At 38.0% G+C, this 25683-nt stretch overlaps 1 protein-coding gene across 5 annotated transcripts in view; it reads right to left on the reverse strand.

The window, feature by feature from the left end:
- The window catches only part of ABI2 (abl interactor 2), a 59552-nt gene that overhangs the window by 21629 nt on the left and 12240 nt on the right, over window positions 1–25683 (reverse strand). For 2 of the 5 annotated variants that reach the window (XM_088135648.1, XM_007431048.4), the window contains exons 2-6: window positions 11143–11310; window positions 9911–10087; window positions 2922–3019; window positions 2010–2156; window positions 886–1007 (exon numbers count right to left, since the gene is read on the reverse strand). In XM_088135648.1, the coding sequence (XP_087991774.1) occupies window positions 886–1007; window positions 2010–2156; window positions 2922–3019; window positions 9911–10087; window positions 11143–11310 (712 nt within the window). Of the gene's footprint in view, window positions 1–885; window positions 1011–2009; window positions 2157–2921; window positions 3020–9910; window positions 10088–11142; window positions 11311–14308; window positions 15944–25683 lie in introns of those variants that run through there. The other 3 variants (XM_007431050.4, XM_007431047.4, XM_088135649.1) reach the window with 2 other exon arrangements.

Below are 25683 nucleotides of genomic sequence, written 5' to 3' on the forward strand. Positions count from 1 at the left end.
AGGATTCTGCCTCTATGGCTCCAACCAGATGCTTAAGAGAAGCCCATAGACAGAACTTGAAAGTATAACATCCTCATGCCTGTGTTTTCCAGTAAGTGGTTTTGAGAGACATATTGCCTCTAATCCTGAAAGTAACATAAAGCTAACATGACTTACAGACATAAATAGGAAAAAAAATCCTGGAGGATAAGGCTAAGCATGATTCAAACTGGTGATCATTATCACATCTTCCCAATCACAGCTTAAATATCAATGTCCTACCATTCATATTCATTGGATGGCTCTACATTCTACAATTATGAGAGAATCCCCAGACCTTAAGTATCTGTACCAGGCCCTTCTTATTCTCTTTTTTCCCAAGTGAAAAGAATATGCTGTTTCCTCAAAGGGAACTTGACCACATTGCTGTTCATTCTTACATCCTGATTAGATATGAAGAAAATGTTCCAGTCCCAAAACAGTTGGTTAGGGAACCCCAGGATCAATTTATTCTTAATCTTTGATTCCTGATCTTGAGCCAGTTACCAACCCATAAGAGGTCCTCTCTTCTCTTCTCTTCTCTTCTCCTGAATGCTACATTGGTCAAGAGATTTCAGTGAGGAATTTTTTAAATTCAAAGTAAGCAGTATCTACTTTGTAATACCTAGCAAAATCTAGCTTTACAGTATCTGCTATTTGCCTCATGGAGTAGTGAAACAAAAGAGCTAAGATTTTAAACAAATCTAAACATTCCAAACATTATATAATGTATAATATTCACTTCTATTTAAACAGTACTAAGAACAGATTGTAGACAGTTCATTGTCACTCCAAGTCACTAGATAAATGAACACACGATCAAAAGAACACCAAAAGGGGTTTGAGTAGGAACTAAAGGGGCATTACCTGGATACACACTGGGAGGGGATGGAGTAGGGACAGCAATAGGGACACCCACACTTCCGCTCCCGCTGTTCTCTCGACTGCTGCTCCTACTGCTGGGATGGCTCCCTCCACTGCTTCCGCTGCTGCTAAAAGAAATCCAAACCACCAAAGTAACTATATTCCATTCCCTGACAGACAAACCACAGCTACACGACGTTACAGAAGCTTGCTACGTTTGCAGTTTCAGAGGCCAATAAAAACAGGGTATGCTTTTAAAATGCCTTGGCAATGCCTCAGCTAAAATTGGGGTACACCATTCAGGATCAATAGTACAGGTTCAATGATAGGAAACAGTTTCAAGAGCGTTATCGAAAGATCCTGGCAATATGGACCTTTGATCAAAAGAGAAATAATCTCTTAGAAAGCTGGTTTCATCTAAAGTGCATAATGCTCTTTCAAATAAAAACACCTATGTATAAAATAGTTTTTTTCTAAGTGCCATGAGAGCTCTTCAGTGTAGCCTAACTTTTTTTTTCCTCCTTGCGTACTGCTGACCTGCTCTCAGGTTGATTTCCATACTACCAAAACTATGTTATCAAGGCTATTTTTCTCCTGTTATAATATGCCTTCTAGGAGTTCAGAGAAATAAATAACATTAGCCACATTTCAAGTAGTCAACTGAACTACACAATTGTTCAAAGTTGGAAGCACTTTCACAAGCATCAACATTTCATCACTTCATAATTTTGAACATAAACTTCGCAGTTGCATTATTCTTGTTAGCAGGCACCACTTTTTAGAAGCTGTGTATCACACCAGTTATAAACAGAAGGTAAGCAATAAAAATAGATACATTAAATACAATAGTATTTCTGTTACACAATGCAGTAGTGTACTGTATATTGCTTTTGAACAAAACAAAAAACTGTTCCTAGACAAACAACTTCACACTACACAACATGTAGTATAAGCAGCATGGTTTCTCTCTATCTCCCAATGGATTTCCCAGGAAATCACATGAATTTATGAAGCTCTAAGTGGAGGGGTGGGGTGGAGTGGGGTGGGGTGGTTAAAAGCAGATTGCTATAAACCAAGTTGTCTGTCTTAATTATTGTTAATATTTTGTGCAGGAGCAGAGTGAATACCTGTAAGTGCGATTCCTCTGATTCACAGAAGCTGTTCTAACAGGGCTCTGCTGCGAGGGAGCGATATTACGGGTAGGGCTAGGTACATAGTCATTTGGTACCACTGGAGGACGCACTGGCTCCAGTGTGCGATAGGGAGAGTGACGCCTACACAAGAAAAACATGTATGGAAGCAATTTCAGACAATGAAATACAAAGACCTTTTGGGCAAGGCAGTGCAGAAGTCTTGCTAGATTGTTCTGCTTGAAAATGCACAGGGCTGGATCCAATGAACTGCAGGAGTAGCATCTGTGGAGGATTTCCTTAGGCTCAACTTGGCCCAGCTTTCCCAGCTGGCATATATGTAGATAACTCAGAAAGAGATCCATGCATGCCTGCCATAAACTATCCCTCCCTCCCTCTTTCCTCAAGATTATTTGTGTACCGGAGCAGAAAGGACAGACGGGATAAGGTTATAAGAGGCATGCACAGAGTTCCTATTCCCCTTAATGGCCTGTCATGCTACGTGTAATAGGCATCCCTATGAAGAAGAAAGGAAGAGAGAACAGGATTCTTTGGAGCTAAAAAATCCCCACATAATGGTACTGGGCCATGAAATTTTCTATTCATCTAGTATAGGATATTCAGGCTGGCTACTTTTTCCAGGTATAGTGTACAGCTATTCATACTGCAAGCACAAGCCCAAAGGCTCCCACAGAAAGAATGTCTCTTATACTTTCAACGACTAGGCAACACTTCTTGGTGATATTATGGATAAGTTATCTGCTTGCAAGAAAGATGCCTTCAAACCCCAGAATGCAACTTTTAAGCACCTCTATGCCAAGCGACAATTGTAAAAGTTAAAAAAAAAGTTTTATCTTTCCCTTTACATTCTCCCCCTCCACCTTCTGATGTATATACACTTATACTTACCCAATGGTTCCTTTCCCTGACATTGGTGGACTGGGTGGTTTCTGGGTGGGCGGTGTGGTACGAGGCAGACCACCCATTTTCATATTCTGCGTGCTAACCTGTGTAAGAGGTAATGGGAAAAAAACCAACCTCACTGAAACTCTTCAAGCTTAAACAAGAGTCTTTTGAGACCACTACTACATTAAAGAGACAAGAAGATGTGCAAAAAACCAAAGCAGTCATGCATATATGTGCTATTTCTACCCTTGTTAAAGTTTATTAGATGCATTTAAATTGTGGTTATGTGGTGCGACAGTGTGTCTGTTTGGACGGCGTTTGCCTTAGGCCACAACATTTAAGTTTAGATCACTGGCAATGTGGCACAGAAATCTATCTCAATGAAAGTTGATGAGCTTTCTGGGCTTAACTTAGGAGCATTAGACAAATTTCCATTCCAAGAATGCAGTACTACATTTGTCTCCTCCAATGAGATTGAAAGGTAAGTGTATCTGAAACACTATACTGGCTATGCCTTAACTATATTATGTGCGTGGGAGTTAAAACAGGGATTTTTCAACTACATGCAATGAACTACGGGCTCAAAAGCTGGTTTGGAGCTTGGCTTCTCACTACACATACTCATGGTAACAAGTACAAATTTACAGCTGCATATTGTATGAAAAGCCCCTCTGAGCAGTGTCTTTCAGGAACAACTCCTTTCATGAATGCCTTGCATGGAATTTTACTAGCTATGCCTAGAAAGTCCTGAAATATATGAGCTCTCATAATACGTTTTGTAATAACACTGGAATGAGAAACATGAATCTAATTATCTTTTCAATCCAATTAATCATATATCATCATGGGGGGGGGCAAAGGTTTGCTGGAATCAACAGCAACAGGAGGTAGTGATAAAGCTTAAGTACTGTTTCCCTTGCTTTTTCCATATAAGGTTCTTTGTGTCACTGTGATAAGAATTCCATTCAATCCCTCTCCCTTTATACAGCTTGTGGGAGCTACAATTAGTGGTATAAACCTTCATAACCCATTTCCCCAAGAATCACTGAGGTGTGGGGATTCTTTCTTGGCAAAGAGAAGAATTTGACCCAAAGAACATGTACTAAATTTAATTTTAGTTGCAATTATATACAACTGATGAAGCCACACTTAATAAAACAGAATTAAACTGAGTTGTATCACTAACATCATACAGTCAAAGCACAATTAAAATTTCAAGCATGTAGCTTCTGAAGGGACTGTTCATTCTGAACTGTAGGATTAAATAATCCAATATTGCCCCAAAGAAAAAATATTTAAGTAAACCTTGTAATAGTTTTCATATGCATTACACATGGAATATACTTGTAAACTTTAATATTAAACTTACATTGACATTACTATCCTTCTGGAAGCTTTTAAAAATTGAATTCTTCTAGAAATCATATTATGATGTATTATTAAGTAGCAAAAGATAAATATTTGTGTTTATATTATGTTGCTGGGATATTATTATTCATTTTGTTTGTTCTTAACTATTTTACCATGAACATTTTAATGTATAATTGTGTTGTGTTGTTGCAGCAGTTTACAAATAAAATAAATAAATAGTATACCAGACTTTAAAAAAATGAAATGGTATTATTCTTACTTGACAGTAAATACAAAGAAAATCAACAGTTCTTATTAGTTCATTAATCACCTCAATTTTTAAATTTATAGTAGCTATTTTACTGGTCAGTCCAATCTGATTATATAAATGATGCTATAAATACAAGTTATGAATAATTAAATGTCTCATGTTCAACCGCATGTTTTAAGAAATAAGCAGGATTTTCATCAACCACAAATATGACAGAAATTGTGATTATTTCTCTGTACATAAGAAAAAAAGCTTACTAACTGAAGGAAACACTGGAGTGTAAGTCAATCTAGGTTTAAGAATTAGGATTTGACATGGCCTTTGGAAAGTTATTCAACCATATTTCCTTACCATAAGAGCAACACTAATAATACATTCACAGTGACCGTGAGTTTTATGGGACAACCTAGAGTCTAAAGGTTCTGCCTCTTTCTGAAGAAAAAATATGCAGGGAAGGGGATACTTTTACAAGAAATAGTCCATGAGGCACGGCATTCTGCAAACAGCTACCATCATAATGGAATATTAAGACACTTAGAAGTGATGGATGCTGTAGTCTAATATTTGGATGGCATCAAGTTAGATAAGGTTGTCAGTGCTTCAAAATAGTTATACACATGCAGAATACATTTTGGTAGCTTTAGACTACCTATTCTCAATATCCAGGGATTCCATGCTAAACACACAGAAATATTAATTCAAGATTACTGCAAAACTTAACATGTTCTAAGATTTTTCTAGAAATCTTCCAGCAAGCGTAAATGCATACAAGTTGCTACACTATTCCACACACCACCAGCAATAAAGGAGAGAAGTAATAGTGGTTGTGGTAATCTTAGGAAAGGGCATGTGTGGCAGTTATGGCTGTGCCCACTGCTGACATGCAGGCGTTTATAAATTACCTTGGAAGGAAAGAAGTTTTCAAGGGGGGATAATCCTCCTTATTCTTACCTTTGGCAGACTGGCTTTAAGCTATTTGTTAGACATGTGATATATTTACATTTTAAGATAACAAACTGGCAATTTAGAATTTGTATTCATCTTCAGAAAAAATGGTAAAATGCCACAAAGAGGAATGCAAATATTCAGTATCCTGCCAACAAAATATTTACTTGCTAAGACATGAACAAATCAAGAGATTTAAACACAGTTCCTCAGCTCAACTAATCTTCAAAAACTAAGGTGAGTTTGGCATAGCTGTCTTATGGACTGAACGCTCTACAGTCCAATTTCTTACCATCAGTTATGTTATTTTTAAAAAATGGTTAATTTCCACATTATTAGACTACCAATCCCTCCAGGGCAAGGATAATATCCATAGGCACCATCCCATTTTAGACCTACAAGAACTTTGTAAAGTACATTTAAATGAATGTGTGAGTGGCTGAAGATTATGGTTAGCACAGTACGGATCTGAACTCCAACTGCACACACTAGTTATGTTCAGTTAATTAGATGATAGAGGCCACTATGTAAACACACCAAAGTTGGCCGCACATGCTGTTCAGTACCAAGTCTCATCATATGCAATTCAACACAACTTTAGGGACTCTACTGCCACTTCATCTCTCATCTGCCTCTCTTATGATTAGCCACAGGGGACAAGTTACCAGCACTAGGTTGAACTTCCTGAAGACTGTTCACATTCTTAAAGCAATGCAAGGTTACTCATAAAGTAATAACTGAAGGGCTCAGGATAATTAAGATATTTATTTTGGTATTTATTATATTGTTATATCTATTCCTACTTGAGCCTTTATATCCCTGCAAAAAAGGGAAGAATTACTCAGTGTATGTCTCTCTCCACCCATTTGCAGACAATTAGCTCTGAGCACTCAAGAGGGTGATTTCAAATGGAGTTTGGGCACACATATTTTTTCTGTTCTGTACTACTTAAGTGTAAACACCTTGGGCATGAATGAATGTATTTTAATAAAAAATACTGAGAGCATTGAAAGCATTAAACTTTAAATCCTACTTAATATAAGGGAGACAACAAAGCATGGCAGAATCTATATAAATGTATATATTTCCAAAGGAACTATATAGATCTGCAACACCAGCCTAATAGCAGGACTGGTGTAGCAGTTCAAAAATCTGCTTAATAATTGATAATATAATTTTAAAACATATAAAATAAACACACCCCAAGTTATTTTTGATTTTGCAAAATAGAATAAGTTTGCAAATTCAAATTTGGCTCATAAATGAGATCAAATCACATCATATAAAGTATAATATATTATTACACAGGGGGAGAGAACACCTGTCACAAACTTACATTTATATTTTCTCATGCAAAGTGTTGATTTCTGAGGGCCTTGCTAGTTATCTAGTTCTTTAAGCATTTAGCATACTTTTAAGTCCCAAGAAACATATGAAAGATTACATTCTTCCCATCCAGCCTGGCAAGAAACAACATTCTCCCCATATGTAATAGTCTCAAATATAAGAATGAAATCCAGCCCTGATGTTTCTTACCTTAAATCTAAGCAACCACTTAATGCATAAATGAAGCAAATAAAAGAGGTAAGGAAGAAAAGCATTGAAAGGTTAGTTGAAATTTCAGGATATGAAGAAAGAAGGGGAAAAAAAGAAAAGTTAAGCATTTAGCATCAACTAAATAATGTATCAATAGATCATAGAAAGAGTGATTAAAGCAGAAGGTGTTATGAATAAAGGTTTTCAAAATGAATAACGTTTAAAACGTTATTAATAGAATTTGTTAACAAATCTGTTAACAAATAACAATGATAAATTGAATTCTAAATTATTATTTTGCACATATAGCATATTCACAAATCTTATACAATGCTAAAAATACTGAGAGAAAAAGTTCACCCAATATAGATTTTATGGTTGTGCATCTTTCAGAAGTAGTTCAGCCCATGCAGGAACAAAGCTCTCTTTGGATCATTAAAACAGTGGTATCTTTTTCCAGGCTCACATACCCTACTTCAGAAGCTGTGCCAGCTATCTCTATATATCTCCTGCACATGCCAAGCCATTTCCCTCTGCTTTTTTCCCAGAAACCCAAAGTGGTTTGCATGCACACACATGCAGAAACAGCTGAGAACAGCTTATGAAGCAGCCACGAGTGTATAAAAGGACACGCCTGCTTTAATAAATCAAAAAGAGATTCTTTATACAGGGTTCCATATATTCTGAAGTACCTCTTTGAAGAGATTTATTTAGCTATAAGGTTTATGCTATGTATCCATTCTTCCAATGGTAAATCTATTAAATATTCTGATGAACTACATATTCCTACCCATGTGTAGACTCAAGTACAAAGTTACTTTTAAATTACAATCCTTTAATTAACTTCCCTTGATTAAAAAAGCCTGGCAGCTTGTGACCAATAGGGCTTTGCAGCACTTCAGATTTGAAGAGAAAAAAGATGCTTTGGAGCACGTACATCTCTCAGCAGCTCCTTGAACCAGGGTTGTCAAGCAGTGGGTTGGGTCCCCATGGGACAGGGGCCACAAGTATCACAAGTAACTTATAGATTGGACACAACTTCTGTTTAAAACCTGACTGGCCTTGCACAGGTAGAGCAGGGCACTGTCAAAACTTGTTCCGACTATATTGTTTTCCACAAATATTTTTATTTCTAAGTATTTTTATTCTGATCTTCTACTTATAGTATCCATATTACAGAATAATTAAATTAAATTAAATGCCTGTATACCCCTCAAAATTAGGTTTTATTTGGTCATTAGCTCCACTATTCATTGTCACCATCTTGGAAGTAGGGGCAGTGACTGAACTGCATTTAATCATTCTATCCACCAGCACAAGAGAAACTGTTGGCAGATTTCCCTTTTCTGAGTGCAGCAACCCACATTCCTTAATTTGCTTTAGAACACTGGAGAACATTCCAGAACAGATTTAGAGGATACAAGGAGGGTCAGGAATGAACATTGGATAGAGCTCATAATGATTACCAAAGATGATATAACATGGATATGTAGTTTTGTTATTGTTGTCCTTACAAATTAAACTTGTATTTTAAACATTCTCTTTCAGATAGTACAAACAAACATACACACATTTGATATTGCTGTCTGGCTCCACGATGGTTACTTTGAAAGAAAAACAGAACCAAAGATGCTATCCCATAAATCAAAGGTGCTACGTTGTTTCTACAGTCCAAATGTAAATATGTGTAACTGCTACAGAAACTCTAACTCTGTGTTGGTTTTATAAAACCTGAAGAGATGAAAACTGTAAGAAAAATAACTGTAGTGTATTCTACGCATCATCTTCACAATAGGATTGTCATATGCATCAATTTTTAGAAAATTCACTAATGTTTAAGTGAGAATTTCATTCAAAGGTTATTATGCACTTTCAGAATAGTTCTATATTATAATCAACATGGTAAATGTTTTCACTGAAGAATGATGAATTACAGATTTAAATATATTTCAGATTTAACATACTTCACTGAAGAACTTGAATCACTGCATTCTGGATTGTGAAGTAATGAATAATATAGGTAGTTCAAGAAAAACCACAGAAACAAATGCATTTCTTTGCAAGTTAAATAATTCTCCAAAAAATACCACTTCATATTATTTTGTCATTTCTGCTAATATGCTAACTGAAAATGCTGTAGGTATTGTAAATTGTTCCTTTTCACATTACTTTTTCCCTTCTCAGTGGTATTTTCACAACTTTTAATTACTTCATATATTTTAAGATTGCATTTCAGAGAAGGCATGCAAAAAAATGAACAAACTTTAGACATGCAATTAAATGTGTAGCTACACAATGCATGCATACAAATTTAATATATAATTCTACCTGTAATTTAGCAACATTTAAATCATACTATAAGTGTTGTTAGAGCCACATACCCAGTGGAGCCTAGATATTTTTCTGGTTATCTTACTTTTCTGTTTTAAAAGGGTACTCAAAGATTAGCCTCTTAATTTTGCTTACTACACAAGTCTGGGATTAACTGAATCTAGAATCTAGAGAGTAGGCAGCAGTCAAATCCATGTAATAAATATACAGTAAATAAATAAATTGGCTTGATTTAGGGAAAGATTAATGTCATGCTTGCAATGGTATTGTAACAAGATTTTAGTTCACAAGCAAACAAAAAAGGGAAAGTAAGTATTATATTGTCACTCAGTACTGTTTGATAACCAAGTCTAAATCAAGAGAAGGGTACCAAATGAATTCTATTTTATTTTTTGGTTATTGAGAGACAAAGAACAATACAGGGTCAATAAGATAAAAGGTAGGAAAAACCATGCCATTAATTGGAGAATGCAAGGGAGCCTGTCTACACAAACATTTTTGCATTCTTAAAATATACAGGCAGATTAATACATTTGAATTATTTCATCTCACCACTTACCTTTACCCCATGTCCAATATCATCAAGAATTGTATAATCAATAGGTTTCCTGATATAACGAACAGGTCGCTCCAAGTTGGCTGGTGCAATGATTTTGTGAGTTCTTGAAGTGTTTTTGTTTGTAGTCAAGATGCCAATTTCTCTTCTAGCCACTTTTTCCTTATGTATATCAACTGTCTGCAGGCAAAATGAATATACATATAGTAGTGATTTTTTAAATAATCATTAAAGATTAAACAAAACAGCATCATTACAATTGTTACATATTTTATCTGTTTCAGTATAATAAAACATTTTTTCTTATTTCATACAAAAACTTTTGGGATATACAGAATAGCCCTTATACTAATGCTGTATTATTAAGTAACGAAAGAAAAAAGCATAACCTTTTAAAATACTAATGACAATGATCATTTATAATGGTGACATACATTTTCATAACAGTTACATTTTCCCCCAAATAAGACATTAACATTCCTTGTGAGAAAAAGTAACCTGGTAAGTGAAAGAGATATTCCTTCTAGAAACATGAGCCACACCTATGTCCGTGAATCCTCCCTTTGATGGTCTCTCTAGAAAACCTACAGATTATTCTGTATGATTAATAGTATTACACCATGGATTTCTTCTGTACATTTATCTCCATGTATTATAAATACCTAGTTTTGCGGCTCTCTAAGATTATTACAAAAAATTAGCATTAGATACAACTGTGCAAAACATACTACCTCCGCTGTACTGTCCAGTATGGACTTCATGGAATGAAAGGAATGATTTTATGTCATGCTTGGTAATATTGCTTTTATCTCATTGTGAAACACAGTATCATGGAAAAGAGTGCATAGGGTTATATTTTCAGCATCTTTCTAGAAAAACTTTTATTATTTCAGGTTCCAATAACTTAATGAACTCACTGCCATAATTGATCATATAGCATTATACAGCACTTGTTGCAATAATCATACATTTCAGGTATGAATTTTACATTGTAAAGCTGGCTAATGAAGACATTTTTTATTCAATGTAGGGTCAATGAACTTGACATTTCAGGTTGGTTTTAATATTCAAGGTTCTAGAAGTTTTGAATGAGTGCATATTTTATTTCCTGCAAGAAAAATAATTTTTTCCCTAAAAACTAAAAGACAGCCTACTGTAACTGCCTACATGAAACAGTCCAATATCATTCACTGTATTATACTGAGCCTTAAATATAAAGTGAGTAAATATCTTACTTGTGAAATGTGGTTGATTGAAGATTCCATGCGCCTAAGCTGGGATGCCTGGATATCCAACATCTGCAGAACATTATTCGCCAAAGTGTTGATCAGATAGGCTACACTAGCTAAAGACTGAGTTGTGTATGCTTTGGTTTCTTCTAGGGCTCGTTGTTTATCTGCTGACTAAAGAAAAAAATAAGAATCAGAACTGTACATTTTTCATATAAATTATAAAACTTACAGTATTCTGTGCATCTTCCAACATTTTAAGACAATACACACAGTATAGTCATTTCTCACAATTCCTTTCCTAGGTCAAATTGTTCTTTCATGGTATTTTAGTATATAAATTGCTGGCATGGAAAAAGTCATCAGAAAAGTAGAGGAAAGATTTAAAAAACTGGGCTGAAGGAAAAACTGCCTGATATACGTGATGAGCAATAAGCACAATCATGCAACCATGATAAAAAGTCCAAATCAACAGTTCTTCAGAATTACCTGCAAATCTTCACAAGGGCCAGATAACATATACAAAATCCATACATGCAGGCAATTTACTAGATGTTTCTGAATTTGCTCATATTTTTGTATATTAATTTATTGATTACCCAAAACATGTTAAGAGTTTCATACCTCTAATTTATTTCAAAACATTTATGAAAGTAACAAATGTAATCTTAATCATACCCAATAATGCTGAGCAACCACCAATTCATTAAAATGCAAAAAATGATCTATTCAGATCTATTAAGAACTAGTCCTAGATCTAGTATTGTTCATTGTCTGAAAAAAAAAAAAAGCATTCCTAAAAACCCTATTTTTAACCGATATATTCATTTGTTTGTTCTCTGTTTTTAGTGTATATCATCTTAAAACTACTTATATGAAATGTTAACATAACTTACAACATTACGATGCCCATCTTTTGGATAACTGACCTTGTCAGCAAGAAGGCAGTGATTCCAGTGCATGATTATACTTCCACTTCAACCAAGGTCAAGTGTATTCCTGCTGCTGCAAGCTGAATATCTGAAGTCAGCTTCCTTGTATTTCTGAATCACTGGCAGGCATTTCTGAACAACACTGATGTTCTTCAACACAAAATGCACTGCTGGTACCTAACATTACTATAAGTCCTTTTTCAAAAAACTGAAGCTGCCCTCCATTGTATTACTTCTCCACAGATACCAGACTAATGTATTTACTGATTTTAGAAAAGCTGCTATACCTCTACACTATCCAATTTGAGCTCGCTTTTTAGCCAACTGAAAATTACTGTCTCTGCCATAGGAAAATTTTCCTTATGCATGATCAACTTTTCAATTCCATAATACAAACCTATACATTTCCAGGGAATTTTGAATTGACCACATAGCTCTCAGCTCTTCATTCCAAGCACAATGTTTGTTTGTTTTATTATATTTTATGGCCATCCAATTGCATTGCGACAATCAATAAAATAACCATATTGACAACAATTAAACAGCATTATGAGCATAGAGCAAAGACTGAATAAAACAAACTATCATCACACTAAGCAGGCTCATCCAGTACGTAGGCCCAATGTGTGAGTATTTATTACACCCTTCCTTCTCAGATCTACCATTCCAATCAGTACCAGATATACATCATCAATAAACCGGCACTCTACCATATTTAAGAAGAGCAGCATATCAGCAAAAAGCTAATACAGTACTGTAGTTATCTTTCAATTTAGAGCTACTAATTTGCTTTATAAAGTAACTGGTGAAAGCAGTTTTGGCAACAGAAGTAATTTCACTGTTTTAGCAGTTAAAAGTTGAAAGGATGACCATCTGGCTATATAACTATAAAACACTGATTTTATCACCAACAACTGGAGGATTTTGGTTTCATGTGTTGCATCCTACAGTGTCCATTTGCTGATAGAATGGAATATATTTTCCCTCTGGCAGCACCATACTCAAAGCACTTTTCCAAATCTTGATGGTCAAAAATAATTGTCAAAACATTTATAACCTCTTCCCTCTGCAAGTTCTGGATCATTTATACAGTTTCTATCGGAGTACATCTCCCATTTCCCAGCCAATTAATACTGAATAGTGTCAGCTATAATCCAGCACAATTGGAGAGCACCATATTAAGGAGGGGGGGAGAGGGAGAGGGAGAGGGAGAGGGAGAGAATATATTTGTGACATTCCTTAATATGTAGAGGTTTATATAAAATATCTTTAAATAGAGATAAGAAAAAATATCCTAAAAAATTGTCCAACAACTTCTTGTGACATGAAGACTTACAGGACATTGAAAAAATCCATTTAGGATTTTAAATGTCAAAACTGGGAGGTGGAGTCAATAAAAATACAGTGAGAGAAACAGAAAAACTGTGGACAGGGTGCATAGTAATCAAGTCACTTGTTTATAATAATCAGACAAATCTGAAGCATCTTACTTTATTTATTGATCTTTCAAAGGTGCTTTTCAGGATGGGGCGGGAAGGATGCAGATGGTAACATTTTGCTTCCCAGAGGTCTTTCATCCCATCCCTAAAGCATCCCAATAAAAGTAAACCGTTTTGAGATTTGAGGGTACTCTTAAATTTGAATAAAAAGCCAAAAATATTATATCACCAAAATCTGGGCATTTTGCTAACAACTTTAAGAAGCACAATTTTTCAGTATAGGAGGGGATATAAATGCAAAATTGAAGGGCTACTTCAATTATACTATATTAGAATCCACCCTTCACTGAGGGGCAACTAAGTAGCTTCCATTCGTATGAGATTTTCATAAATTCCACTTTAACAGATAAAATCAAATCATAATAATAACTGTATCATATTACACTTCTTCTTACAAGCTCAGTCATACGTGTTATATAACTGGTACAAACTACAGCAAAATAAGCTACAGCGGTACCTCGGTTCACGAACTTAATTCGTCCCACGACTCTCGTCGCGAACCGAATTGGTCGTGAACCGAATCAAATTTTCCCATAAGGTTCAATGTAAATATGGTTAATCCGTTCTGACCCCTACAAATATGGTCGCCAACCGATTTTGGTCGCCAACCAAATCAAATTTTCCCGTAAGGTTCAATGTAAATACGGTTAATCCGTTCTGAACCATATGTATTTTTTTTTAAACCACAAAAATATGAAACAAAGTACAGTACAGTACAGTATGAAGAGAGAGAACACTAACCTTGCTTGAGGCGACTTCTGGCGTGGAGGACAGGAAGGCGGGTGGGGAGGCGGTTATTGTTTGGAGGGAGAGTCTCCCTCCAAAAGGACATTGGGGAGATCTCCTTCAGAGGTTTCCTCTCTTCTTTGTCTCTTAGCTGCAGGCTGAGTTTTGGCGAAAAATCTGTCTAATGTCACTTGCTTTTTCCTGCGCTGCATAACCCTCCAGAAGAGCCCTGTTTCATCGAAGTTGAACACTTGATGAGCAACGTATCCTTCTGCCTTCATGAATTCCGCGAATTCTTTCTTGTAGGTTTCTGCAGCAGCCTTGTCAGAATTGGAAGCCTCACCATGTCTTGTCACACTGTGGATGCCACTTCTCTTGCAGAATTTACCAAACCAGCCTCTGCTGGCTTTAAATTCTTCACTTGTGCTTGTAGAGGGTTTTTTTTTTTTGCAGTAAGTCACTGTGTAATTTCCTGGCTTTTTCACAGATCATAGCTTCACTAACGCTATCACCTGCCAGCTGTTTCTCATTCAACCACACTAACAAAAGTTTTTGCACCTCTTCCAGCACTTGTGTCCTCTGCTTGGTTAACATTGTTACTCCTTTTGCCACATCAGCTCCTTTGATGGCATCTTTATTCTTCAAAATAGTCGAGACTGTCGACTTCGCCATCTTGTACTCCGAGCCCAGATCAGTCACACGAATACCACGCTCATGCTTTTCTACAATTTCCTTCTTCAATTCAATGGTTATTTTCTTCAAAACCTTATTCTTACCATTCTTGCTCTGCACTTTCTTTTTACCACCATGCTTGCTCTGCACTTTCTTTGGAGCCATGCTAAAAAGCACACCAAAAAGCTTCACAGCCAGTGTCTGTCTGCGACTCCAATCTCACCTACAGGAAGCCATGACCACATGTCACAGCAGGGAAAATGGCCGTGGGTCATGTTCGTCACCCGATGCAGAGTTTGCGAACAGAAGCAAAATTTTGCGAATGGTGCTGGTCGCGAACCGAATTGTTCGTGAACAGAAGTGTTCGTGAACCGAGGTACCACTGTATAATCTTCATCACTTCAGGGTACACGTCTATTTGCATATGTATTATAGCAGGGGCAATGGAAATACTCTTATCTTGTTAGAACTTTTATTGTTTTAATTACAATATATTGGGGAAACATGAAAGTAATATTTAACAATGTCAAAACTCACTTTTTTTTTCTTAAAAAAATCCTGTATGGGAATAAGAGACCTGGATATAATTTCAGCAAGTCACTAATGCTTTTATTAATTTCATATTTCTTTGCAAAGCAAACCAAAATATTCCCTAAAGTAGAGTGTAATAACAAAGTACTTCTGGGCAAATTAAAGACTGTTCACTTTTAATGCACTCTCAGTATTAAACTACCCCTAATGTGTTTGTCATAATAAAAATACTCTCAATGTAAAATATTTTTAATACAACAGTCTAATATGCAAAGATGGAGAAATTCTCTTCTTCTTAGAAAGAGCTGGCCCCTAAATAAACAATACTAGCTCCTTAAAAACATGTATAGGAATCTAGAACTTGGAAATAATGTTTACATCTTTAAAAATAGTTCATTATATTATCTGACTTTGACAATGATGAAAATAAACAGTCTTCCACAGAACGACTGGCCATATGCCAGAGACAAGAATATCTTTGAATCAGGAAGTTAGAAAAGGCAGATTTCCTACAAGAGGTTACATTACAGAAGGTAACTCTCTCAAAAAAGCCATAGTGTGGTTTTGAGGTAAAAATCTCCCTTCCCTAGTTCAGACTATATTAGCAAGGGTTTCTTTTCTTTTACCCATTTGGTCCTAGAAATGTCACATAGTTTACTTAAATATCTTAATTCTATTTTTTTAAAATCACAGGTTCAACTTGTGTTCTATTTTGTATATTCTTATTTTTCTAAAATGGCATAAATGAAAATGTGCTTATAGTCAATTCCATGCATATCATTTGCCTGGAAAAGCTATAGAACTTTGAACTTCAAAACTCTCTAGTTGTACCATAGGATATTATTAAGAATACCACAGGAAGTCCTCACTTAATGACAATAGGGACCAGAAAATTGGTTGTTAAGCAAGTCACTACATGACTGGACCCAATTTTACAACCACTTTTATGACAGCCATTAACCAAATCACTGCAGTCATTAAGCAAATCACATGGTCATTAAGCAAATCCAGCTTCCCCAAGGGACATTTTTTGCCAGAATTCGCTTAACGACCACATGATTCGCTTAACAACTATCTTAAAAAGGTCGCAAATCATGATCATATGACGGCAGGGATGGTGCGATGGTTTATGATGGTTGTAAGTGCATGTACAGGCCATAAAGCACCTTTTCCAATGCTGTTATAACTTTGAACCATCGTTAAATGAACGGTCATTAAGTGAGGACTACCTGTAACACAATTTGCATGTCTTAAAAACTGCAATTAAAATAAAAATACCCTGCCACTGATCAAACTGCCAATCTCATTGCTTACAGACACTTTCTTTGGTGCTACCAATCTCCTTGCATAACTCACTCACTTTTTTCAAATGGAAAAATGGAAAATGGCAAAATGAAATATAGTTATATAATATTATATACTAAAAGGTAGACAGCTGTGGCCCAGATTTTTCTTTGGAAATGTGCATAATTGTCCAGCAATGGGAGAGAGAATGAAAGCTGGGGAAGTAGTTACTAGCCAGAGTGGCTCTAGGGGACAGGCAGAGAGACAGTTCTCTTTTGGTCAGTGATGGTTTGTAATTTGCCCAGCTAATAAAAATAAAAAAGAAGATCATGAAAGCCTAAGAACTATCTCCCCCAATATATGGAATATTTGCCAGAAATTAGATTCTTAGTTTCTAAAGATACAATTATCACATTTATAACCTAATCCTTTTTACTGCATGGAAGAAGAGAAACAGGGCTGGCATAATTGGTTTGCAGAAAATGGAAATGTTTTCTTTTTTGTCATACTGCATTTTTCCATAACATTTCACTCACTATCCAGACCGAATGTAAATTGTCTAAAACAAGTCATCTTTACTGTTGCAATAATGTTATCAAATACACAATATCTAGATAAATTCCAACAAAAAATATTAATGAGTTAATTGTCAGCAAAGTAATTAAAATTAAGAATTCAGCTTTCCTAGATTGCACTCTATCAGCTGAATAGCACTAGGTATATTCAAACTGAAGCACAGCTTAGGCAAAGACTGTTATTTAACTATCATTTACTGCTCAAAATACTAATAAAACTCAAACAGGCTACAGTGATTAAGGTTCTTGAAAGCACAATGCATGAGCAACTGCACATAACTGAGAATACAGACAATCCAAAGAAAAAGCTTATTTGAATAATAATTCAAATGCTTGTTGGTATTAGTTTTTACTCTGAGGATATAATTCATGAACAACACAAAATTATTATTTAACTGTACCCTGAAAAAGAATACATTTCTAACAACAATTATTCATATTTTCCTTTTTGTACAACAGTCATTTACAAAGTTAGATGCCAACCTTGATCATGCTGTTTCCAATGAAAAACAGCATATCTCTTGTAGTTTCATTTACTATGGCCAGCTAAGTATATTGATTTACTTAAAAATAGTAAAACATAGCACTCAGAAGATTAAAGACTGAGTTACACTCCTCTTCTTGTGGGAGGAGAAATCTGGACCTATATTAGAACTAGGGACTGCCTCAATTTAAAATCTATGACATGCCAGATTTTACTGAACTTTTTTTTTTAACTTTTAAGGAATAGTTCAAAGATGAATTGATCAATATAGGATGTATGCTGTTTTTGTGAGCAGTATTTTAATCATGAGTGACTGCTAACTGTTATTTTGAGATATTTTCTGTCAATTTACAGAATGTTTATATATTATCTGAAATAATAATCATATCTAATTTCATCAGGTACAGGTGGTGAGCAACCAATAATTACAGTTTCCTACAGGCCTGCTGTAATAAAAAGCATTTACACATTTGTCATACATGACAAACTACAGCATAAATTACAGATTTGAGCTCCATGCCTGCCCACCGCTGGGAGGTTTCCCGTTCCCCTGTCAGTGGTGGGCAGGCACGGAGATCAAATCTTCAGGATTTGAGCTCCGTAACTCTGCACTGCTGGGAGGTTTCAGCAGTGTGAAGGAACGGAGCTCAAATCCTGAAGATCTGAGCTCTATTCCTCCAGCCCCAGGGAGGATTTCCCCTCCATCCATGGAGAGGAAGGCAAACCTTCAGCAGGCTTTAGGAACATTTGAGAGCGAAAGGGCTGCCTGCCAGGAGGATATCAGCTCTGTGTTGAGCTGCAATCCTTCAGCAGACAGCTCTTTCACTCCGTCTGCTTAATGACCCGGGAGATCACTTAATGACAACTGGTAGTGCCCAGATTGCAGTTGTTGAGCAAAGGAGTCACATGGGCATCTTGCTTAATGACTACTTCACTCAATGACCAAGATTCCAGTCCCAATTGTGGTCATTAGGTGAGGACTACCTGTATAATATTATGACTAATATTTTTTTATTATTCTCCCCATGACATCTATACCTTTAAAAAGAAAAAGAGAAAAGTCACAGTCTGTTCACTTCATTTATTTCTTATATCTGCTGTTAAACAGAGATACAGATTAGGGTTTCTATACAGGTAGTCCTCGACTTACGAAAATTCATTCAGCAACCATTCAAAGTTACGACGGCGCTGAATGGACTTACGACCCAAGCCCGAAGTTACAGCTGTTGCAGTGCCCCCACAGTCACATGATCAAAATTTGGGTGCTTGGCAGCCTGCCTGCATTTACGACCACAGGGGCGCTTCAACTCCCCCCACCCACCTATCTCACCCCCAACTATGCCTTTTTGGCACCCTGCCACCCTCTGCTCCACTGCCCCAGTTCTTGCTCCTGTTGCTGACAAAGTGTACCCAGCCTGGCTGCTGGGTCAGGCTGGGCTGGGCTTCGGCTGTGGGGGGGGGGGGAGCCACGGCATGCCAAAAATCCCCTTTGCAAAAAGCTCCTGGGTGGGGCGGGGCTTCACATTCCCCCCCCCAAAAAGCCAAAAACAGCCCCTTTCCAAAGAGCTCCTGAGTGGGACTGGGCTTCATGCTCCCCCCCCAAAAAAGCCAAAAGCAGCCCCTTTGCAAAGAGCTCCTGGGCGGGGCAGGGTTTCAGGTTCCAACCCCCCCCCAAAAAACAGCAAAGACAAAGGGGCTTTTTGGCATGTCATGGCTCAGGGACTGCTTTTGGCTATTCCTCTTTTTCTTTTCTTTTCTTTTTTTTTTGCAGCACAAAGCTTAGCCCCAGCCCAGCGGAGCACAGGGCAGCAGTGGTCTCAGCATGCAGAGTGGGAAGAGCAACTACAGTTAGGACTGGGCTGGGATGGCTGCAGCTTCCCAGGGCATGGCAAGCAGCCCCAAAGCCATACAGTGCTGGGGCTGCTTGCCATCCCACAAGGCAAGATGCAGGGCAGCCAAAAGGGCAGAGATGGGGGGACATACGCAGGTGGGGGGAGTTGGAGGCAGTCCCTTACCTTACCAAGGAGGTAACTGGTTTGGATTGGGGTGGGTACTCACTTAACGACCCGCAAATCTCAGTTAACAGCAGCAATGGGGAGTGCTGGAATTGCAGTTGCTAAGCGACGCAGTCATGTGACATCTTGCTTTATGACATCACTTAGTGATGGAAATTCCGGTCTCATTTGTGGCCATAAGTCAAGGACTACCTCTACCCTAATAATTCTACAAGCCAACAGTCTCCCTGTCCAAACAGGCTGAAGTGGTTTTCAGCAATGTGCTATAGAGCTCCAAAACACCCAGAGACTATAGGACTAGGTTAGGGCTTTACAACAACAATGGGATTGCCTCAAACTGCTATCAGCCCAGCACTTTTAAGAGTATAAAATAAACTATTGTCCTGGTGTTTTATGCAGAGTACGAAACAAAGAGAGTTCTATGAGAAACAACATCCTGGTTTAAATTGATTGCTATTCCTCTCCACCGGGATGGTGGTGAACTAATTAAACTAATCTACCAAGAGAGACATGTTAAATCCAATAGATTCTTAAACGTTCTTGGCAGTTAAAGTTTTGGTCTCTCCTCAAAATGGTGAAATGGAATGTTAAAGCCAGCAAGAAACTACATGAAAGAAAACAGATTAAACTGTGAAAACACAGATTGTTTTAGGTACAATAAACACAAATGAAAACACCATCTTATGGCTTGGGCAATGCTGTCCACTATAATGAGTATTCATCCAGCAAAGCTTTCCCAAGAGATTAATTAACTACTAAAATAAGTTCTTACTGGAATAGTAGTAAAATACTTGGAGACCTTCTATAAGGTTCTCTGAAGAAAGTATTATCTTCAACTTGATGTATTTTAGATCTTTGTATATCTTTTTTTTTTTTTGTCTGCGCTCAGTCATTACTAACCCTGCAGTGACTGCTTGGACGAGTCCTTGCAGTTTTCAAGGCAATTGTTTCGGAAGTGGTTTGCCAGAGCCTCCTTCCTAGATCAGAGCCCAGCTGGCGAGCGCAGGAGGCGGGGTTTCCGTTGCTTCGCACCCTTTTCGGGCGCGCACGGTTTTTCGCGCTTACCGGCAACTGCTCCCGACTCCTTTTTTGCAAGGCGCTGCCAGCATTTTTCCTCCCACCCGAGTGAGAGTACCCATTTATCTACTCACGTGAGTTTTCAAACTGTTGGGTTTACAGGAACTGGGGAGGAAACAGGAGCTCACCCTGCTAACACGAAGGCTGGACTCGAACTGCTGAAGCGTCAACCATTTCTGGCCAGCAACTTTCAGTGTCATTAAGCCACTGCGCCACCGCGTCCCCCTTGTATATCTTGGCTTTTAACAATTAACTAGACCTTCCAGGGAAAAGACATTCTATAACCAAGACACTACAGCTGAGAAGATTCTTTTCACAATTCCAAATTACATGAAGGCTCTAAATATGGGACATAAAAAAGTCCCCATAACCAGTCTCAATACTCTGAAAAAAGTTGTCAGGCATATGCTCAATTCAAGGGCTTTAAATATTAGCATTAACAAATTGAACTTGGACTAGAAATGTTTTAGAAACCAATTAAGTTTTTGTAAAATTGCTATTCCAGTAAGATTATTCTCACAGCAATCTAACCACAAATCTTTTGCATCATTATCAATGTATCCATACAGAACATTAAAGTAACCTAGAGCAAGGACCACTATGATCAGCTATCCCTGTCCATAAACAGTTGTAATTAGTGGGCCAATCAAAGCTAGCCAAAAGTACTCTAGCATACTTGGGCCTCCTGTATCTTAAGAGTACTTCCAGACTATGTACATGCTCTTTCATGATAAGTACAATCCCATGGAGGGCAGGCTGCTTACCCAATTCATGGAGCTGAGATCCAATCTTTCCCATCTTTATGAGATGGTTATAATCAGTTCAGTTATGCCACCCAACTCTGTATCCCTTGATGACTTCATCAAGCAGTTTGATACAGATGCTCAAAGCCATTTGCAGTAGTGCAGCAAAGAAATTTCAGCAAAATAAAATATAAAAAATACAAATGTTAAGACAGCACTGAGAACAGAATGAGTAGCCATGAGCAGAATATATGTAATTAAAAACTATTTCTAGAATCAAGCTACATAAAGGATGGAACCACACCATGCCTCCAAATCACAGAGCCAATCCAGTAAGATAATAGCATCCAAAGCCAAGCAAAGTATCAAGGAAAACTGTCAGGCCTACTCTTCTTTTGTCCCTGCTCTGGAGCAGATCCATCTGTCAGGACAACCAAAGGCAATTTCAGAACCAAGCTCTACCCTGAAACCCAACTGGAAGGATATAATCTATCTACAGTGGGGCAAAAAAGTATTTAGTCAGCCACCAATTGTGCAAGTTCTCCCACTTAAAAAGATGAGAGAGGCCTGTAATTTTCATCATAGGTATACCTCACCTATGAAAGACAAAATGGGGGAAAAAATCCAGAAAATCACATTGTCTGACTTTTAAAGAATTTATTTGCAAATCATGGTGGAAAATAAGTATTTGGTCACCTACAAACAAGCAAGATGTCTGGCTCTCACAGCCCTGTAACTACTTCTTTAAGAGGCTCCTCTGTCCTCCACTTGTTACCTGTAGTAATGGCACCTGTTTGACCTTGGTATCAGTATAAAAGACACCTGTCCACAACCTCAAACAGTCACACTCCAAACTCTACTATGGCCAAGACCAAAGAGCTGTTGAAGGACACCAGAAACAAAATTGTAGACCTGCACCAGGCTGGGAAGACTGAATCTGCAATAGGCAAGCGGCTTGGTGTGAAGAATTCAACTGTGGGAGCAATAATTAGAAAATGGAAGACATACAAGACCACTGATAATCTCCCTTGATCTGGGGCTCCACGCAAGATCTCACCCTGTGGGGTCCAAACAATCACAAGAATGGTGAGCAAAAATCCCAGAACCACACGGGGGGACCTAGTGAATGACCTGCAGAGAGCTGGGACCAAAGTAACAAAGGTCATCAGTAACACACTACACCGCCAGGGACTCAAATCCTGCAGTGCCAGATGTGTCCCCCTGCTTAAGCCAGTACATGTCCGGGCCTGTCTGAAGTTTGCTAGAGAGCATTTGGATGATCCAGAAGAGGATTGGGAGAATGTCATATGGTCAGATGAAACCAAAGTAGAACGTTTTGGTCTAAACTCAACTCGTCGTGTTTGGAGGAGAGAGAATGCTGAGTTGCATCCAAAGAACACCATACCTACTGTGAAGCATGGGGGTGGAAACATCATGCTTTGGGGCTGTTTTTCTGCAAAGGGACCAGGACGACTGATCCGTGTAAAGGAAAGAATGAATGGGGCCATGTATCGTGAGATTTTGAGTGAACACCTCCTTCCATCAGCAAGGGCATTGAAGATGAAACGTGGCTGGGTCTTTCAGCATGACAATGATCCCAAACACACCGCCCGGGCAACGAAGGAGTGGCTTCGTAAGAAGCATTTCAAGGTCCTGGAGTGGCCTAGCCAGTCTCCAGATCTCAACCCCATGGAAAACCTTTGGAGGGAGTTGAAAGTCCGTGTTGCCCAGCGACAGCCCCAAAACATCACTGCTCTAGAGGAGATCTGCATGGAGGAATGGGCCAAAATACCAGCAACAGTGTGTGAAAACCTTGTGAAGACTTACAGAAAATGTTTGACCTCTGTCATTGCCAACAAAGGATATATAACAAAGTATTGAGATGAACTTTTGATATTGACCAAATACTTATTTTCCACCATGATTTGCAAATAAATTCTTTAAAAATCAGACAATGTGATTTTCTGGATTTTTTTCCCCCATTTTGTCTCTCATAGTTGAGGTATACCTATGATGAAAATTACAGGCCTCTCTCATCTTTTTAAGTGGGAGAACATGCACAATTGGTGGCTGACTAAATACTTTTTTGCCCCACTGTATCTATGTATCCATGTATCTATGTATTTATTAAACTTGTCCCCGCCCATCTCTCCCCAATGGGGGATTCTGGGTGGCTTACAACATATTAAAACAATAAATAAATATACAGTTAAAATTTATAAGAGGACACATTTACAAAGAATAAAGGGAAAAGGAAAAATCCAGGCCGATGGAAGCAACACCAGGCCTCTAGAGGGCTAGCCAACCCCATATCTGATGACCTCCCTCCCCACCTCAGGCCAGATGGCAGAGCCAGGTCTTCAAGTCCCTCCGAAAGGCCAGGAGTGAGGGGGCCTATCTCACCTCTGGGGGCAAAATGTTCCAAAGGGTGGGCCTGCCTTCTGGACCCTGCTAGTCGGAGTTCTTTTGCCGAGGGGGTCCGGAGCATGCCCCCTCTGTGTGATCGGGTGGGATGGGTTGAAATCATGGGGGAGAAATGGTCCTTCAGGTAACCCCATGCCATGTAGGGCTTTAAAGGTGATAACCAACACCTTGAATTGGACCCAGAAGCAAACCAGTACCCAATGCAGCTCATGGAGCAATGGTGTTATATGGGTCCTTCTTCAGACCCCCAAAATAGCTCGCGCGGCTGTATTCTGGACCAGCTGAAGCTTCCGGATACTCTTCAAGGGTAGCCCCATGTAAAGCACATTGCAGTACTCTATCTGGGAGATAACAAGGGCATGTTCGAAGGGCATCCCGATCCAGGAAAGGGCATAATTGGTCCATATCCCAGAGCTGTGCAAAAGCCCTCCTGGCCTTTTCCTCCAAGAATGTCTGAAACTACCCCTGTGCCAAACATCCTGTCCCAAAAAGCTGTATTACCAACAGGACAATAATATACTGCAAAAATATGACATGAAAGGAATGTCAACATAATACATTTTCATAAATCGTTATGATAATAAAAAACTCCCTAACTCTGTAATACCTCTCAATATATTATTTTTATCTAGATGTCAAGATATATAAAGTGAAGATTATTTTGCTGTTATTTGTGATCCATGTACAAAGTATCAGGTATGAGCAAGGCTTCAGAAACATCAACGATATGCATAGATGCTATAGGACTGATCAATATATACAGTCCAATTTCCATGCAATTACTATAGCCATAATCATCATTTGGGGGAAAAAACAGTACTACAATCAGACCAAATTGGACTTCTGGCTAAAATGACAAGATCCCATCTAGTTCCTCCCTCCCTCTGTGAATTGCTGAACATCATACCAAAGCTGCTTGTTAAAAAAAAAATTGGCAAGCAGAAACTTTTATTAAATTGTTGTCTATTTACTTTGGAATTTTGGAGCGATAACATGCCTTGTCAGCATAAGAAACAACCCTCCCTGCTGGCTCACCCACTTGGACAGCACTGTTTCCTTCAGGGTCAAAAAAACTCTTTATCAGTTGTTGATCCAACTTCTCATTGCCAGAGTATTTGGCTACTTCTGAGGAGGTAACAGTTTTGGCAAGTAGCCGAACTGATTATCAGCAGGGAGATATTCAGGGAGCTATTCTGACATTTGAGTTACTATCTGGGATTGAGCCAAAAGGAGTTATACATTTTGAGTAGTTGGTTGTGCTGCAGTCACTAAGTAGGAGACTTTCAAAATAGGCTTTAAAGTGTTTGAAAGAAAACACTGTACAGAAAGATTGCACTGCAAAAGATTCAAAAGAGGTTAGAAATACAAAGTTGGAATCCCCCTCCCCCATGGACAAAAGGATTCAAAAGACAGTGGCGAAAGACACAACATTAAGAAAACAGTTGGCAGCTTATCAAAATGAATTGGCTCAGGTTCAAGGTCAAATCTCTCTAAAACATTCTGTATCTTAAACTTTCCTTATGAAGAAGATGAGCTACCTCTAGTGGCTATCACAGAGAAATGCTTCCTGGGGTTGTTTAATCTG

This window comes from Python bivittatus, unplaced genomic scaffold (genome assembly GCF_059951505.1).
Source record: "Python bivittatus isolate LINGU-HERP-01145 unplaced genomic scaffold, Pbiv_v1 ctg000200_np1212, whole genome shotgun sequence".
NCBI lineage: Eukaryota > Metazoa > Chordata > Lepidosauria > Squamata > Pythonidae > Python > Python bivittatus.